An 18,747-nucleotide genomic window follows, 5' to 3' on the forward strand; every position below is an offset into this window, starting at 1 on the left:
TCGCTTCCCTGGGGACAGAGCTCCTCTGAAAGAAGGCAAAGCACTGGGCAAGTCCACCAGGGTCACGCCCGCTTGCCCCCTGGGCTGCTGGCCTCAGCACAGTCTCCACTGAACCCCGTCCCCGCGGCCAGCCATCCCAGGACTGCCTGGTTTGTGGGCGCAGCCGGGGCTCCCTGCAGTGCTCCCGCTGGCTGACTCACACGCCTCCCTGGCGGCTTCTTTCCCCCTCCGAAGCGAAAGCCAACCCAGGTCATTTGCGTTGTGCCAGTCGGACACTGTCAGCCGCCTCCTCGGGCTCGCGGGGCCCGGCCGGGGCTCTTCGGCACGCGGGGGGGTGGAGGACCCTTCCCCGGCGGGAGGCGGCGCGGGGGGACGAGGAGCTGCCGGCCGGGGCGGGGGGGCGGCGAAGCTGTCTGCGAGGCGCGGGGCCTGGCACGCCGCGGCGGCTCTAACTCCCCTCTCCCTTTCTCCCCATTCATCCTTCCCTGCCCCCTCCCCGTTGCAGGCGGAGCGGGCCCGGGAGGAGGCGGAGCAGGCGGCCGCACGTCCCCCGGCCGGCCGGCCGGCCCCCCCGCTATGGGTCGGAAGCGCTGCGTGGGGGGAGACGGCTCCAAGATGGCGGCGGGTTGCTGCGGGGTGAAGAAGCAGAAACTCTCCAGTTCCCCTCCCTCGGGCTCGGCCGGCCCGGGGGGCGGCGGCGGCGGCAGCTCCCACTGCGGCGGGGCGGCGGCAGCGGGCGGCGAGCCGGGGGCGCTACCCCCGCCGGGGATCGCCCGCCTCAACGGCCTGGGGGGGCTGGCGGGGGGCGCCGCCGGTTGCGTCCTGTCCCCGCCGCTGCCGCCCAGCTGCGGCGGGGGCCCCGGCGGCCTCTCCCCCCCGGCCGCCTCGCTGCTCGCCTCCCCCGGGGCCGGCTCCAGCGCGCCCGGCTGCAGGAAGATGGTGGTGTCGGCCGAGATGTGCTGCTTCTGCTTCGATGTGCTCTACTGTCACCTGTACGGCTACCAGCCCCCGCGGAGCCCCCGCTTCGCCAACGACCCCTAGTGAGTACCCGGCCCCGGCCCCCCGAGCAGCGCCCCCTGGCGAGTACCCGGCTCCGGCCCCGGCCCCCCGAACAGCGCCCCCTGGCGAGTACCCGGCCCCCCGAACAGCGCCCCCTGGCGAGTACCCGGCCCCGGCCCCCCGAGCAGCGCCCCCTGGCGAGTACCCGGCTCCGGCCCCCCGAGCAGCGCCCCCTGGCGAGTACCCGGCTCCGGCCCCCCGAGCAGCGCCCCCTGGCGAGTACCCGGCTCCGGCCCCGGCCCCCCGAACAGCGCCCCCTGGCGAGTACCCGGCCCCGGCCCCCCGAGCAGCGCCCCCTGGCGAGTACCCGGCTCCGGCCCCGGCCCCCCGAAGAGCGCCCCCTGGCGAGTACCCGGCTCCGGCCCCGGCCCCCCGAGCAGCGCCCCCTGGCGAGTACCCGGCTCCGGCCCCCCGAGCAGCGCCCCCTGGCGAGTACCCGGCTCCGGCCCCGGCCCCCAGAACAGCGCCCCCTGGCGAGTACCCGACCCCGGCCCCCCGAACAGCGCCCCCTGGCGAGTACCCGGCTCCGGCCCCGGCCCCCCGAACAGCGCCCCCTGGCGAGTACCCGGCCCCGGCCCCCCGAACAGCGCCCCCTGGCGAGTACCCGACCCCGGCCCCCCGAACAGCGCCCCCTGGCGAGTACCCGACCCCGGCCCCCCGAACAGCGCCCCCTGGCGAGTACCCGGCCCCGGCCCCCCGAGCAGCGCCCCCTGGCGAGTACCCGGCCCCGGCCCCCCGAGCAGCGCCCCCTGGCGAGTACCCGGCCCCGGCCCCCCGAGCAGCGCCCCCTGGCGAGTACCCGGCCCCGGCCCCCCGAGCAGCGCCCCCTGGCGAGTACCCGGCTCCGGCCCCGGCCCCCCGAAGAGCGCCCCCTGGCGAGTACCCGGCCCCGGCCCCCCGAGCAGCGCCCCCTGGCGAGTACCCGGCCCCGGCCCCCCGAACAGCGCCCCCTGGCGAGTACCCGGCCCCGGCCCCCCGAGCAGCGCCCCCTGGCGAGTACCCGGCTCCGGCCCCCCGAGCAGCGCCCCCTGGCGAGTACCCGGCTCCGGCCCCCCGAGCAGCGCCCCCTGGCGAGTACCCGGCTCCGGCCCCGGCCCCCCGAACAGCGCCCCCTGGCGAGTACCCGGCCCCGGCCCCCCGAACAGCGCCCCCTGGCGAGTACCCGGCCCCGGCCCCCCGAACAGCGCCCCCTGGCGAGAACACGGCTCCGGCCCCGGCCCCCCGAACAGCGCCCCCTGGCGAGTGCCCGGCTCCGGCCCCCCCGAACAGCGCCCCCTGGCGAGTACACGGCTCCGGCCCCGACCCCCGAACAGCGCCCCCTGGCGAGTACCCGGCTCCGGCCCCCCGAACAGCGCCCCCTGGCGAGTACCCGGCCCCGGCCCCCCGAACAGCGCCCCCTGGCGAGTACCCAGCCCCGGCCCCCCGAACAGCGCCCCCTGGCGAGTACCCGGCTCCAGCCCCGGCCCCCCGAACAGCGCCCCCTGGCGAGTACCCGGCCCCGGCCCCCCGAACAGCGCCCCCTGGCGAGTACCCGGCCCCGGCCCCCCGAGCAGCGCCCCCTGGCGAGTACCCGGCCCCGGCCCCCCGAGCAGCGCCCCCTGGCGAGTACCCGGCCCCGGCCCCCCGAGCAGCGCCCCCTGGCGAGTACCCGGCCCCGGCCCCCCGAACAGCGCCCCCTGGCGAGTACCCGGCCCCGGCCCCCCGAACAGCGCCCCCTGGCGAGTACCCGGCCCCGGCCCCCCGAACAGCGCCCCCTGGCGAGTACCCGGCCCCGGCCCCCCGAACAGCGCCCCCTGGCGAGAACACGGCTCCGGCCCCGGCCCCCCGAACAGCGCCCCCTGGCGAGTGCCCGGCTCCGGCCCCCCCGAACAGCGCCCCCTGGCGAGTACACGGCTCCGGCCCCGACCCCCGAACAGCGCCCCCTGGCGAGTACCCGGCTCCGGCCCCCCGAACAGCGCCCCCTGGCGAGTACCTGGCCCCGGCCCCCCGAACAGCGCCCCCTGGCGAGTACCCAGCCCCGGCCCCCCGAACAGCGCCCCCTGGCGAGTACCCGGCTCCAGCCCCGGCCCCCCGAACAGCGCCCCCTGGCGAGTACCCGGCCCCGGCCCCCCGAACAGCGCCCCCTGGCGAGTACCCGGCTCCGGCCCCCCCGAACAGCGCCCCCTGGCGAGTACCCGGCTCCGGCCCCCCCGAACAGCGCCCCCTGGCGAGTACCCGGCTCCGGCTCCGGCCCCCCCGAACAGCGCCCCCTGGCGAGTACCCGGCTCCGGCCCCCCGAGCAGCGCCCCCTGGCGAGTACCCGGCTCCGGCCCCGGCCCCCCGAACAGCGCCCCCTGGCGAGTACCCGGCCCCCCGAACAGCGCCCCCTGGCGAGTACCCGGCCCCGGCCCCCCGAACAGCGCCCCCTGGCGAGTGCCCGGCCCCGGCCCCCCGAACAGCGCCCCCTGGCGAGTGCCCGGCCCCGGCCCCCCGAGCAGCGCCCCCTGGCGAGTGCCCGGCCCCGGCCCCCCGAGCAGCGCCCCCTGGCGAGTGCCCGGCTCCGGCCCCGGCCCCCCGAACAGCGCCCCCTGGCGAGTACCCGGCTCCGGCCCCGGCCCCCCGAACAGCGCCCCCTGGCGAGTACCCGACCCCGGCCCCCCGAACAGCGCCCCCTGGCGAGTACCCGGCCCCGGCCCCCCGAACAGCGCCCCCTGGCGAGTACCCGGCTCCGGCCCCGGCCCCCCGAACAGCGCCCCCTGGCGAGTACCCGGCCCCGGCCCCCCGAGCAGCGCCCCCTGGCGAGTACCCGGCTCCGGCCCCGGCCCCCCGAACAGCGCCCCCTGGCGAGTACCCGACCCCGGCCCCCCGAACAGCGCCCCCTGGCGAGTACCCGGCCCCGGCCCCCCGAACAGCGCCCCCTGGGGAGTACCCGGCCCCGGCCCCCCGAACAGCGCCCCCTGGCGAGTACCCGGCCCCGGCCCCCCGAGCAGCGCCCCCTGGCGAGTACCCGGCCCCGGCCCCCCGAGCAGCGCCCCCTGGCGAGTACCCGGCCCCGGCCCCCCGAGCAGCGCCCCCTGGCGAGTACCCGGCTCCGGCCCCGGCCCCCCGAAGAGCGCCCCCTGGCGAGTACACGGCCCCGGCCCCCCGAAGAGCGCCCCCTGGCGAGTACCCGGCCCCGGCCCCCCGAACAGCGCCCCCTGGCGAGTACCCGGCCCCGGCCCCCCGAGCAGCGCCCCCTGGCGAGTACCCGGCCCCGGCCCCCCGAGCAGCGCCCCCTGGCGAGTACCCGGCTCCGGCCCCCCGAGCAGCGCCCCCTGGCGAGTACCCGGCTCCGGCCCCCCGAGCAGCGCCCCCTGGCGAGTACCCGGCTCCGGCCCCCCGAGCAGCGCCCCCTGGCGAGTACCCGGCTCCGGCCCCGGCCCCCCGAACAGCGCCCCCTGGCGAGTACCCGGCCCCGGCCCCCCGAACAGCGCCCCCTGGCGAGTACCCGGCCCCGGCCCCCCGAACAGCGCCCCCTGGCGAGAACACGGCTCCGGCCCCGGCCCCCCGAACAGCGCCCCCTGGCGAGTGCCCGGCTCCGGCCCCCCCGAACAGCGCCCCCTGGCGAGTGCACGGCTCCGGCCCCCCCGAACAGCGCCCCCTGGCGAGTGCACGGCTCCGGCCCCGACCCCCGAACAGCGCCCCCTGGCGAGTACCCGGCTCCGGCCCCCCGAACAGCGCCCCCTGGCGAGTACCCGGCCCCGGCCCCCCGAACAGCGCCCCCTGGCGAGTACCCGGCCCCGGCCCCCCGAACAGCACCCCCTGGCGAGTACCCGGCTCCAGCCCCGGCCCCCCGAACAGCGCCCCCTGGCGAGTACCCGGCCCCGGCCCCCCGAACAGCGCCCCCTGGCGAGTACCCGGCTCCGGCCCCCCCGAACAGCGCCCCCTGGCGAGTACCCGGCTCCGGCTCCGGCCCCCCCGAACAGCGCCCCCTGGCGAGTACCCGGCTCCGGCTCCGGCCCCCCCGAACAGCGCCCCCTGGCGAGTACCCGGCTCCGGCCCCCCGAGCAGCGCCCCCTGGCGAGTACCCGGCTCCGGCCCCGGCCCCCCGAGCAGCGCCCCCTGGCGAGTGCCCGGCCCCGGCCCCCCGAGCAGCGCCCCCTGGCGAGTGCCCGGCCCCGGCCCCCCGAGCAGCGCCCCCTGGCGAGTGCCCGGCCCCGGCCCCCCGAGCAGCGCCCCCTGGCGAGTACCCGGCTCCGGCCCCCCGAACAGCGCCCCCTGGCGAGTACCCGGCTCCGGCCCCGGCCCCCCGAACAGCGCCCCCTGGCGAGTACCCGGCTCCGGCCCCGGCCCCCCGAACAGCGCCCCCTGGCGAGTACCCGGCTCCGGCCCCCCGAACAGCGCCCCCTGGCGAGTACCCGGCTCCGGCCCCGGCCCCCCGAGCAGCGCCCCCTGGCGAGTACCCGGCTCCGGCCCCCCGAACAGCGCCCCCTGGCGAGTACCCGGCCCCGGCCCCCCGAACAGCGCCCCCTGGCGAGTACCCGGCTCCGGCCCCGGCCCCCCGAACAGCGCCCCCTGGCGAGTACCCGGCCCCGGCCCCGGCCCCCCGAACAGCGCCCCCTGGCGAGTACCCGGCCCCGGCCCCCCGAACAGCGCCCCCTGGCGAGTACCCGGCTCCGGCCCCGGCCCCCCGAACAGCGCCCCCTGGCGAGTACCCGGCTCCGGCCCCGGCCCCCCGAACAGCGCCCCCTGGCGAGTACCCGGCTCCGGCCCCGGCCCCCCGAACAGCGCCCCCTGGCGAGTGCCCGGCTCCGGCCCCCCCGAACAGCGCCCCCTGGCGAGTGCCCGGCCCCGGCCCCCCGAACAGCGCCCCCTGGCGAGTGCCCGGCCCCGGCCCCCCGAACAGCGCCCCCTGGCGAGTGCCCGGCCCCCCGAGCAGCGCCCCCTGGCGAGTGCCCGGCCCCGGCCCCCCGAGCAGCGCCCCCTGGCGAGTGCCCGGCCCCGGCCCCGGCCCCCCGAGCAGCGCCCCCTGGCGAGTGCCCGGCCCCGGCCCCGGCCCCCCGAGCAGCGCCCCCTGGCGAGTGCCCGGCCCCGGCCCCGGCCCCCCGAGCAGCGCCCCCTGGCGAGTGCCCGGCCCCCCCGAGCAGCGCCCCCTGGCGAGTGCCCGGCCCCCCCGAGCAGCGCCCCCTGGCGAGTGCCCGGCCCCCCCGAGCAGCGCCCCCTGGCGAGTGCCCGGCCCCCCCGAACAGCGCCCCCTGGCGAGTGCCCGGCCCCGGCCCCCCGAACAGCGCCCCCTGGCGAGTGCCCGGCCCCCCGAACAGCGCCCCCTGGCGAGTGCTCCGGCCCCTGCCCCCCAAACAGCGGCCCCTCGCGAGTACCCGGCTCCGGCCACGGCCCCCCGAACAGTGGCCCCTCGCGAGTACCCGGCCCAGGACACCAGAACAGCGCCCCCTCGCGAGTACCCGGCTTCAGCCCCTGCCCTCTGAGCAGCGCCCCCTCGCGAGTATCCGGCCCCGGCCCCCCGAACAGCGCCCCCTCGCGAGTGCCCGGCTGCGGCCCCGGCCCCCCGAACAGCGCCCCCTCGCGAGTGCCCGGCCCCGGCCCCCCGAACAGCGCCCCCTCGCGAGTGCCCGGCTCCGGCCCCGGCCCCCCGAACAGCGCCCCCTCGCGAGTGCCCGGCTCCGGCCCCGGCCCCCCGAACAGCGCCCCCTCGCGAGTACCCGGCCCCTGCCCCCCGAACAGCGCCCCCTCGCGAGTACCCGGCCCCTGCCCCCCGAACAGCGCCCCCTCGCGAGTACCCGGCCCCTGCCCCCCGAACAGCGCCCCCTCGCGAGTACACAGCCCCGGTCCCCCGAACAGCGCCCCCTCGCGAGTACCCAGCCCCGGCCCCCCGAACAGCGCCCCCTCGCGAGTACCCGGCTCCGGCCCCTGCCCCCCCGAACAGCGCCCCCTGGCGAGTACCCGGCTCCGGCCCCTGCCCCCCCGAACAGCGCCCCCTGGCGAGTACCCGGCTCCGGCCCCTGCCCCCCCGAACAGCGCCCCCTGGCGAGTACCCGGCTCCGGCCCCTGCCCCCCCGAACAGCGCCCCCTGGCGAGTACCCGGCTCCGGCCCCTGCCCCCCCGAACAGCGCCCCCTCGCGAGTACCCGGCTGCGGCCCTGGACCCCCGAACAGCGCCCCCTCGCGAGTATCCGGCCCCGGCCGCCCGAACAGCGCCCCCTCGCGAGTACCCGGCTCCGGCCCCTGCCCTCTGAGCAGCGCCCCCTCGCGAGTATCCGGCCACGGCCCCCCGAACAGCGCCCCCTCGCGAGTGCCCGGCTGCGGCCCCGGCCCCCCGAACAGCGCCCCCTCGTGAGTGCCCGGCCCCGGCCCCCCAAGCAGCGCCCCCTCGCGAGTACCCGGCCCCGGCCCCCCGAACAGCGCCCCTTCGCGAGTACCCGGCTCCGGCCCCGGCCCCCCGAACAGCGCCCCCTCGCGAGTACCCGGCTCCGGCCCCGGCCCCCCAAACAGCGCCCCCTCGCGAGTACCCGGCTCCGGCCCCACAAACAGCGCCCCCTCGCGAGTACCCGGCTCCGGCCCCCCGAACAGCGCCCTCTCGCGAGTACCCGGCTCCGGCCCCCCGAACAGCGCCCCCTGGCGAGTACCCGGCCCCGGCCCCCCGAACAGCGCCCCCTCGCGAGTACCTGGCCCCGTGCTCCAGCCCCCCGAACGGCGCCCCCTAGCGAGTACCCGGCTCTGGCCCCTGCCCCCCGAACAGCACCCCCTAGCGAGTGCTCCAGCCCCGAACCCCCGAACAGCGTCCCCTCGTGAGTACCCGGCCCCGGCCCCCCGAACAGCGCCCCCTCGCGAGTACCCGGCTCCGGCTCCGGCTCCGGCCCCGGCCCCCCGAACAGCGCCCCCCCGCGAGTACCCGGCTCCGGCCCCCCAAACAGCGCCCCCCCGCGAGTACCCGGCTCCGGCCCCCCAAACAGCGCCCCCTCGCGAGTACCCAGCTCCGGCCCCCCGAACAGCGCCCCCTCGCGAGTACCCGGCTCCGGCCCCCCGAACAGCGCCCCCTCGCGAGTACCCGGCTCCGGCCCCCCGAACAGCGCCCCCTCGCGAGTACCCGGCTCCGGCCCCGGCCCCCCGAACAGCGCCCCCTCGCGAGTACCCGGCCCCGGCCCCCCGAACTGTGCCCCCTGGCGAGTACCTGGCCCTGTGCTCCAGCCCCCCGAACGGCGCCCCCTAGCGAATACCCGGCTCTGGCCCCTGCCCCCCGAACAGCACCCCCTAGCGAGTGCTCCGGCCCCGACCCCCCGAACAGCGCCCCCTCGCGAGTACCCGGCTCCGGCCCCGGCCCCCCGAACAGCACCCCCTCGCAAGTACCCGGCTCCGGCCCCGGCCCCCCGAACAGCACCCCCTCGCGAGTACCCGGCTCCGGCCCCGGTCCCCCAAACAGCGCCCCCTCGCGAGTACCCGGCTCCGGCCCCCCGAACAGCACCCCCTCGCGAGTACCCGGCTCCGGCTCCAGGCCCCCGAACAGCGCCCCTTCGCAAGTACCCGGCTCCGGTCCCCCGAACAGCGCCCCTTCGCGAGTACCCGGCTCCGTCCCCCCGAACAGCGCCCCCTCGCGAGTATCCAGCCCCCAGATCAGTGCCCCCTAGCGAGTTCCGGGCTCTGGCCCCCCCGAACAGCGCCCCCTAGCGAGTACCCAGCCCCATGCTCCAGCCCCCTGAACAGCGCCCCCTAGCGAGTACCCGGCCCTGACGCTCGAGCAGCACCCCCTAGCGAGAACCCGGGTCCGGCCCCTGACCCCCGCGCAGCGCCCTCTAGCGAGTACCTAGACCCGTGCTCCAGCCCCAGACAGCACCCCCTCGCGAGTACCCGGCTCCGGCCCCGGTCCCCCAAACAGCGCCCCCTCGCGAGTACCCGGCTCCGGCCCCCCGAACAGCGCCCCCTCGCGAGTATCCAGCCCCCAGAACAGCGCCCCCTCGCGAGTACCTGGCCCGGTGCTCTGACCCCCCGAACAGCACCCCCTCGCGAGTACCTGGCTCAGCCTCTGCCCCCCAGACAGCGCCCCCTCGCGAGTACCCGGCTCCGGCCCCCCGAACAGCATCCCCTAGTGAGTACCTGGCTCCGGCCCATGCCCTGTGCTCCGGTCCCCCGTAGTACCGCTAGTGAGTATCCGGCCCCAGCCCCTCGCAGTGCCCCCTAGTGAGTACCCGGCCCCTGCCCCCAGGACTTCTTTCTGTGCCAGCGCCCCCTTGTGAGTACCTGGCTCCAGCCCTGCAGGCTCCTGCCCCCGGGCTCTTGTCCCCGCCAGCGCCCCATAGTGAGTACCTGGCTCCTGCCCCGGGCTCCTGCCCCTGAGCTCTGGCCCCTTGCCAGCATCCCCTAGTGAGTACCCAGCTCTGGCCCCCTCCCCCGGGCTCCTGTCCCCACCAGCACCCCCCTCGTGAGTACCTGGCTCTGGCCCTGGGCTCCTGTCCACAGGCATCTCCCGCCGCCAGCACCCCCTAGTGAGTACACAGCTCTGGCCCTAGGCTGCTGCCCCCTGGCAGCGCCCCCTAATGAATACCCTGCTCCAGCCCTGGGCTCCTGTCCCTGGGCTCCTCCCCCTGCAGCACCCCCTTGTGAGTACCCTGCTCCAGCCCTGGGCTGTTGCCCACAGGCTCCGCCCCTTGCCAGTGCCCCCTAGTGAGTGCCTGGCTCTGGCCCCAGCTCCTGTCCCTGCCCCTGGCACCTCCCCCCGACAGCACCCCCTAGTGAGTACCCAGCTCCGGCCCTGGGCTCCTGCCCCCGGGCTTTGGCCCACTGCCACCCCCCCTAGTGAATACCTGGCTCCTGCCCCCTGGCTCTGACTCCGTCAGCGCCCCCTAGTGAGTACCCGGCTCCAGCCCCTGGGCACCCCCAGGCACCCTGTTCTATGCACCCCTGGGCACCCTGCCACCCCTTACCAGTGACCCATAGTGAGTACCCCACACTCTGCCCCATATACCCTCCCCAGGCACCATATCCCAGTGCACCTTCTCCTTCCCAGCTGCCACATACCCCATTTCATCAGTGAGCTCCACTGAGGACTCCACGTCAGGCACCATGCCCCATATTGTCTGTACCCCTCACTCCATACAGCTACCAGCCCTCTCTTTACCAATGACCACTAGTGAGTATCCCCGACTGGGCACCTTGCCCCCATTAACTCCCTACACCATACCACACCACATACAGCTGCCAGGCCCAGCAGAGCCCCTGCTTCATCAATGACCCCTACTGAGTGGTCCACACTGGGCTCCATACTGTCCCTTTGCATCCCATGCTCTTCCACCCTGTGTAGCTACCAGCCGTCAAAGCCCTATATCACCTCCATGGACCCACACCATATATCTGACAGCACCTGAGGAGCTGCCCCACTTCACCAGATACCCCTAGTGAGTACCTGACACAGAACACCATACTCCTATCCTGCCCCCACGTATATGGTTACCAGCCTCTGATTCACCAATGATTTCTGGTGAGTATCCCACACATTGCCCTCATTGCTTTTTGTATTCCCATCCCCTGCACATGGTTCCCAGCCTCTGCGGAGCCCTAGTTTCATCAGTCACCCCTAGTGAGTTTTCTATTTCAGGCGCCATACCCCTATACCACCTCATAGATCTCCTTCCAGCCCTAAACAGTGTGGAGCCTGGCTTCATCAGCCTCTAGTGAATACTTCACAGCAGACACCCGTACCCCTTCATGATGCCCCTTGAGTTCCCCTATGGGGGGCTCCCAGTGAGCTCTGGCTTCACCAATGACCCCTAGTAAGTATCCTTCAGTGCTCTTGTACATCTACTATCCCATGCAGAGCCCTGGCTTCACAAGTGACCTCATCTGCCCTGCTATCTCCCCGTGTGCAGCTATTCACACCTGCAGGGCAATGGTATACTTCCTCCTTGCTGCATGACCACCATGCTTGGTAGACCCCTTCCCTCCCTCTCTCCCTCCTCTTGCTTCACCAACATCTGCTAATGAATTCCTTTCTCCATCTTCTATACCTCCGTGCGCCCTCAGTAGTGCTTCCTGCTACCACAGAGCCCTTGCTTCACCAGTGACACTTGATGAATGTCCTTTGTATTCTAGATATATCTGGCACATGATTAATAACCTTAATGGAACCCTCATTACAGTGACTCCTAGTGAGTACTCTGTGTAGGAGATGTATACTCCTAGCTGCCATAGATCTCCTGCTTCACCTGCAACCCCAGCAAGTACTCCCTACATGCCCTTCTAAACTTCTGTGTACCAATGTGAGGGGCTCAGCTGTGAGTTTCTTTACATTACCCCTTCCTCTCTACATCCTGTATGCTCCCCCTTATAGATACCAGTTTCTTAGGGACCCTTGTTTCTCTTGATTTGTACTAAGTAGCTATCATCTTGTGTGGGGGGTCCACTTCCCTTCTATCTATTCTCCATCCCAGTCCTACATAGATAACCAGCCTCAATTTTCTACAGTTATCACTCTGTGGTTTCATTGATGGGGGAGAACCGAGTTCTGCCCACAGTTTATTTGCTGTAGATTGATAAAGAATAAATAACTTGTAGAACTCTCTCCAGTAAGCACGTCACCAGCTCTCCTAGTTAAGGTGGAGTGTCACTTTCTGTCTAAAGGTCAACTATTTTAAGTGCTCTAAAATCCACATTACTTGGATTGTCTTGAAATTTGCTGTGGCTCATGGTGGTGCAGGTTAGGATTAGTGGTCAAACTTAGTGTCATTTGACAAAGGGGTTCCTAAAATACACTTCTGACCTTCCCCCTTAAAAAAGATGTTTACAACATCAACTGGTTCCTGTAACTTTTTTTTTTTTTTTAAATGAACACCTAGGCTCAAACTATAACTCTAATCCTCCCTAAACTGATCTCAGCCACTCAGGGTTTCTCTCTCCTAGGCCTGGTCTACTCTACAAAATTTTACCAGTAACACTTCCTTATTTCAGCACATCTTTGCATGTGTCCACATTCAATTTTAGGACCTGTCAGTAAAACCCTGAGTTTGTCAGTGACTGAAAACCACTTCCCTGAATGGCACAGGTCCTCTACCAGCACTGTTCTGCTGGTAAAATGTGTGTGGATGCTGCATTACATGTACTACTAAAAATAGTACTCCAGCAACTGTGGTCACAAATTTGAACTCTATTGCACAGTGACTGGATGAAGTGAGCTGTAGCTCACGAAAGCTTATGCTCAAATAAATTGGTTAGTCTCTACGGTGCCACACGTACTCCTTTTCTTTTAGTGACTGGAAAGAAACTCTCTTCCCCTCCCCCCCCTTTTAACATCTCCAGCATGTTTTTGAAATGACCCTTTCCCTGCTAGCCCACCTTTGCAAGCACACAGTTATACCTCTGTGTAAAAACTCCGGCTAATGCTCATGCTACTTACTGGTCCTGAATTTTCTCCGCCTATGGGAAGAACATACAGTACAAGCCCAGCTGCGGCAAACCCAGTTGGATGAATAGAGTTTTGAAGAACTGACTTTCCAAAAAAATAGTTTTTCTGCAATCCCTCAAATAAAGGATCATTCTCAAAGGGACCTTTGCTCTCTTGGGAGATCAGAAGTGCTGACAGAGCAGATCTGTAAGGGGGAATGTTGGGCAACTTTCCCTTCAGTGACATTTGGGGAAAAGGGAAGCGTAGCCATCTGTGCCCTCCCTTTCCTCCATCCCCTCCATTCCCCACAAATATCCCTCCATTCCCCACAGTTCCTCCCCAGGGCTGTTCTAGGACTTGGCTACTCTCTCAAGAGGGGAAAGAATTCAGAACTCTTCACCTTCTCCTTCCTGCCTCCAGCTGTAGGGAAGGGGCTCAAGGCTTAGTCTTCCCCACGCTAATGTTGCTTCTAATGGGAATGGGGAATTCAGAGCATGGCAGGAGAATGTGGGGTGGAAAGGAAGGGCTCAGAGCAGTGCAGTGCAGTGAGGGTTATTTGGGGCTTCATCTGTCCCCCTGCAAAAAGTGTCCCCACTAACTGCATGCAAGTATTGCACTGTTCCAGCATCTTTTGCCTAGCTCTTCAACCTGTGGATCCCATTATGGCTCCCACCTCTCCATGGGGAGGATGGAGAATCACATTGTGTTGGTCAGGCAAACAGACAGGAGATGTCGCTGGATCAGTAAAGGACTAACATGCTGTCAGTGCATTCTGTGGCTAAGGTAATCGTTGCCAATAGCCAGAAGTAGGGGAAGAGAAGAGCTGGGCTGTGGTACATGGAGATGCTGAGCAATTTTTATTAAAAAACAAAGAAATTAAGTGTGCCAAAATTTTATTAATGGAGAGTTAAGATTTCCCAGTGGTGCCTCATGCCTTTCCCAAATGTGCAGAGTGGTTAAACTTAAACTTCCGAAAACCAAGAAATACAAAGTTAAGATACACGCCACTCTGCAACCTAACTGTAACTCTGCTCCCTTTGAGCAAAGCCCCAGTGCTCCAACAACACATACTAGCTCTCAACTCTTACAGATACTACAGAACACTTCAGGAACAGAGCACATGACATTGTAAAACAAAAGTGTAATACCTCTTTGCTAAGGCAAAACTCAGGTTTATGTTAGGCATAGCGGACAGGAGTTGCTTATGCTAACACAGAGTGTACTCCACACAAACCACTCCAGATTTGCTAAGGATTCTTCTCAATAGGCCCTGGAGACCACTGTCATATATGCCACCAGACTTCTGATAATCCCCATGGTCGAAAAAAAGATCCTTGTGTATCTCTGGTGACTCAGTCTACAGGATTCAGAGCTGAAATGAGGCAAACTTGATCTCTGAAGGTACACATGCACCTCTCCCCATATCACAGTGATATCTCTGTCGTGCTGCTCCCATTAATCCCATCACCGTTCAATACAGCTACATATAAGAGAAGGAATGCAGCTGGCGTGCATGCAGTTAAAAGCTGGAATTCCAGTCTGTGGAATATACAGCACAAACAGTGGCATGTTCTTAGTCCTTCCTCCTATCTGCTTATTATAGATTCATGGATATTAAGCCCAGAAGGGACCATTAGATAATCTGGTCTGACCTTCTGTACAACACAGGACAGAAATTTTCATCAAGTTACTCCTGTATCGAGCCTTATAACTTGTTTGTCTAAGGCATCTTCCAGAAAGGCATCCAGTCTTGATTTGGAGACATCCATAGATAGATAACCCACCACTTCCCTTTATAGTTTAATGTTTGCAGCACCCTTACTGAACCATTCCCAGTGGCTGTTTCCTCCTGGGGGTTGGGGGGTGGTATGTACCTTAACTTTGTATTTCCTGGTTTTTGAGAGGTTTAAGTTTAGCCACTCTTCGCATTCTGGAATAGCACAGAGCACAACTGGGCAACCTTAACTGAGTTACCAAAGATTTTGGGCTTTTAAATGTAAGTATTTTCCCCTTTGCTGATATGTTTTTAAAGCAAGCAAATATACAAATGACCTGAGAACTGTTTTGGAGACTAGGAACTGTGAGAGAACAGTGGTGGTGACTATTTTAAATTATGAATTTAATTCTTTCCTTTCTATTCTAATATTTTACTATTATTAAAGTGGGAAGGAACAAGAGACAATCAAATGAAGGACCATTAAGAAAATACTGTACCAAAAAACCCTCTCTCCTTACTGAAGTTTTGTTCAGCAGCCTCTTCTCAAATAATTCCAGTGACTTCTACTTACTATAACAACATTAAAATAAGTTACATGAACTGGGATCCCTTGGTGTCTGTCAATTTTCAGCATTTGGACAAGAATTGTGATTTAGCCCAGGTTGAGTGTAAATTGACCCTGTGGGATAGAAAAGGTTCTGGAGGACCCTGCTTGTATGCATTCCCCCCAGCTGCAGCTTTTTTGTTCCTTTGTCTTAGCTACAACTTCATACCTGTTGTTACCTGAATAGGGTTTTTCCTCAGAGAACAGGCTGATTTGATCATACTTTGGACGAAAAAACCTTTTATTCCTCCACCTACAATCCCAAGAGCGGTTTCTTTGAAACTTTAAAATAATAATAATAATTATGCTTTTTTTTAAGACTGGCACTGGATTTTAGGAGAGGCGATAATAAACATACATAGGTAGATAGTCTGTATGTTTAATTATGGCTGGCAAATCCAAAGGGCTATATGTATCTTTTGTGTGTGTTCTGGTCTTTCACCTGTGCATACAGTTGCCTGTACTATTTCTGGAGCATTTACTCTCTACCAATTATTATTTTTTCACACACATTTACTGGCTTTATACTCCACACTATTGCCTTCATCAGTCAACTTTTCTTTCCAGGAACAATTATATAAAAATGTTTGTAAATGTATGATCAAAGTAGAAAACTTCCTTGTGATCTAAGAGAAACTTTCAGTCTGGCCAGCCCTATATTGACTCTCTAAAGAACTGAGCCTGTAGTACATGTTCACTTCACTTTCACAAAAGTTAAACTAATATCTTTAATGTCAGAAGTTTAAACTGTTCTTCTAGAACACTGTTTTGTGTGACTATGGAGCCTTTGCTATGTATAATAAAAATTTATCCTTTGCATAACAAACTGTTAGAGGTCATCTATAACTATTGCCTTAGTCTTCACAATAAGACATGTCACTTTATACTGAAGTTGTGTCACAATATGACATGTCACTTTATACTGAAGGGAATGGGTTCTGTGGTGTTCAAGGTGCCCAGTTGGTAGGTCCTGTTTCTGTCTGTGACTGCATCCAAACTGTTCTGCTGTTTCACAGAATATCAGGGTTGGAAGGGACCTCAGGAGATCATCTAGTCCAACCCCCTGCTCAAAGCAGGACCAATCCCCAATTTTTGCGCCAGATCCCTAAATGGCCCCCTCAAGGATTGAACTCACAACCCTGGGTTTAGCAGGCCAATGCTCAAACCACTGTGCTAGTTTGTCATATTTGTTTTTCTGATACATTTCAAAACTTTTATTAGTTGTAATTGCTCTCTTCCCTTCTACCACTGAACACGAAATATTTGACTGTGAAGCAGAGAGTTTTACAAAGAAGCATCTTTAGATTTTTTTAAAAAATGCAGTACAGAAAGAGGTTCAGGGTATGTTGGCTGCCAGTAGCAGTGTTCTGTAGGGAATTCCCAGCATGTTCAAAAGTAAGATTGATGACTATGCCTCTGTATTGTAGCAGAGGAAAAATGATAGCGTACCAGGAAACTGTAAGAGACTACAGAAAGAATGGTTTCAGAGTAGCAGCCGTGTTAGTCTGTATTCGCAAAAAGAAAAGGAGGACTTGTGGCACCTTAGAGACTAACAAATTTATTTGAGCATAAGCTGTAGCTCACAAAAGCTTATGCTCAAATAAATTTGTTAGTCTCTAAGGTGCCACAAGTACTCCTTTTCTTTTTACAGAAAGAATATGTCTTTGCCAATAGGTTTAACTCCTAATGTTCTTATAAAACAGAGAAAGTGTTGAGATGATAAAAGCTCTAAATACCCTGTCATAGTTGTGTTATTAGTGACTCTTTTCAGTTTTAGTTGAAAATGGGTACTAGGTAGGAATTATAGGTATTAAACTGTATTCAGCAGGACATAGGAAGTGGGCAAACTGCATAAGTACAGCATAAGGCAGATGGTCAACAGGTTAGTAAGGCTTGTATTGTTGAGAGAGGTGTTGTGTGAGACTGTCGGCTGCATGTGCTTCTGATTTGAGTGAATTTTCCTAAGTGCAAATGGGATGGAATCTGCCAGGAGTTTGCAGTACAAGAAATAGGAGGTGTAGATGCTATTGGGAAAGGACCCAAGATTTCATTTTTTCAGCTGGAAGCATTTGCTGTGGAGTTTGGTACTGCTCATACATCATCTGTGGTCAGTCACCATATTAGCTTTGGAGAGACTGACTGTTCCCTCCCACCCTAAAGGATGTGTATGTGGAGAAACCGCTTTTCCTTTGTTCTGCCATTGCCTATATAGATGTACTTCCTTGTTGCATCTTCTGTTTTGGCTAATGTATCCATATCTTTTGTTGGTCCCATTCTCTCTCCCCTCCCCCCTCCCCCTTGGAGGTTTCCAGCTAGAGATATTCACGATATAATGTGTTAACGTTATCTTATACCTAAGGCCCTATATTAATCATGATTTCATTAAGATCACAGAATCCACAAAATACTAAAAATGTAAAATATCCTGTGTGTGTGTATTTTGTTGAATGTAATTTTGACGGTGTCTTTTTGTGACACTGTATTTTAGATGCTTTCACCTCAACCTATTTGCCTTTGAAAAAGGACATATTGGGGCCTAAAATTGAATATTTCATTTGTCCAAATCCCTTTCTGAAGAGCAGTAGTCTGTTTTGCTCTCTAGAGATCTCTGAATAGTTAAGAATTTAACAATATTCAAATACTTCCTTTTGGTAGTGATGCGCTGTAAAAGTGTTGTTTTCTCTTGAGCAGTCTATTAAATCTGTCATTTGTATTATATATTAGGCCTTCACAATTTGGATGCTATGCAGCATCCTTTAACATTAGCATATATAAGCTTTACTGCTGTTTAGATTTGCAGATCTATATTCTCTTTTTAAGAATCTAAGTGGTTTCCCTCTGAGGGTATATGTACACTTTAACCTGGGGCTGTAATTCCTAACTTGAGGAGACATACCTAGGCTAGCTGTGAAAACTGAACTATTGCCGTAAAAATAGCATGTAGCTGTGGCAGTGTGAGTGGCGAGGCAGGGGTTAGCAACCCCAGATACATACTTTGCATCTCAAACAGGTATGTACTCAGGATGGCTCGCCCCTGCCATCACCATGACCATGCTCTACTTTTAGTGCACTTAGTCAGTGAGAGCTAGTGTAGGTCTGTCTCCTCAAGTTGGGAATTACACTCCCAGCTGATAGCATAGACTGTAGGTTTGCAGAACTTTTCAGCTTTAAATCTGTATGGTTCTTTTAGCTGCAGATTTCTAGGACCACCAGCTAAGAAAACTTGATGGCAACTGAAGTTCGATCATGGTTATCAGAAGAGGGTTACTAAAAACAAAAGTACGTTTGGAAACGGAACATCTACACAGTGTGGTTTGTTATTATCAGTGAAGTTTTACTGATGAAGTTACAAGTACGGAGCTAATTTCAAACATAATTTCAAACATAAAGTCAGTTATTTAAACTTATAATAGTGGGTTGTCTAGATTATAGAGTGGCTCTTGTCAGTGCTATAATTTATGCTGCCTGGTCAAACAGAGCTACATTGCCTTTCAAGCTGTCATAGATAACAAAAGCAGAAGACCTTTCCCCTATACTAAGTTGATAGCTGGTTTTCAAGGGTTTCGGTATCATTTTTAACAGAAATCCAGGCTAACGGGAGTACTATAGGGAGCTATTTACAAGTGTTAAATAAGGGGTTTGCATCTTTCAGCAGCCTTTAAGTTCATGTGAAAAACATCTCTTCATCTCATACTCAGCCTGCATGTGCCCAAAACTCAAAGCTTGAAATTATATGGAATATTTTTTAACATGCATGAAATTCAGTGAGTTGCAGCACTACAATGTACAGTCATATATACAAGACCAGCCTTGTGAGGGACAGAAGTGAAACTAGGTCTAACAATGAGGACATATAGCAGTGAGCTAAAATGATCACAAATTTAACTAAACATACTTTCAGAAAAATATTTTAAAAACTCTGTTCCTGCAGAGCAACCTTCTGAGATCTATTTTTGAAAGGAAGAGGTTCTCTCCTTGGCTGTCAGTATTCAATCTCTGACGAGGTACCGCTTTCTTTTTG

The 18,747-nt window shown here is 61.9% G+C and overlaps 1 protein-coding gene across 4 annotated transcripts in view; it reads left to right on the plus strand.

Annotated features, from left to right (window-relative positions):
• The first annotated feature begins 461 nt into the window (after positions 1–461).
• AMMECR1 (AMMECR nuclear protein 1) overlaps positions 462–18,747 on the plus strand; it is a 112,413-nt gene continuing 94,127 nt past the window's right edge. The window contains exon 1 of one of the 4 annotated variants that reach the window (XR_014713066.1): positions 462–1,040. Coding sequence is in view for 3 of the 4 variants with exons in the window: in XM_084639815.1 (XP_084495941.1) it covers positions 577–1,040 (464 nt within the window). In the remaining variant the exon portion in view is untranslated. The remainder of the gene's footprint in view (positions 1,041–18,747) is intronic. The other 3 variants (XM_084639815.1, XM_084639816.1, XM_084639817.1) reach the window with 3 other exon arrangements.

The sequence above is a fragment of the Lepidochelys olivacea genome (genome assembly GCF_965140295.1).
Source record: "Lepidochelys olivacea isolate rLepOli2 genome assembly, chromosome: 9".
NCBI classification, from domain to species: Eukaryota; Metazoa; Chordata; order Testudines; family Cheloniidae; genus Lepidochelys; species Lepidochelys olivacea.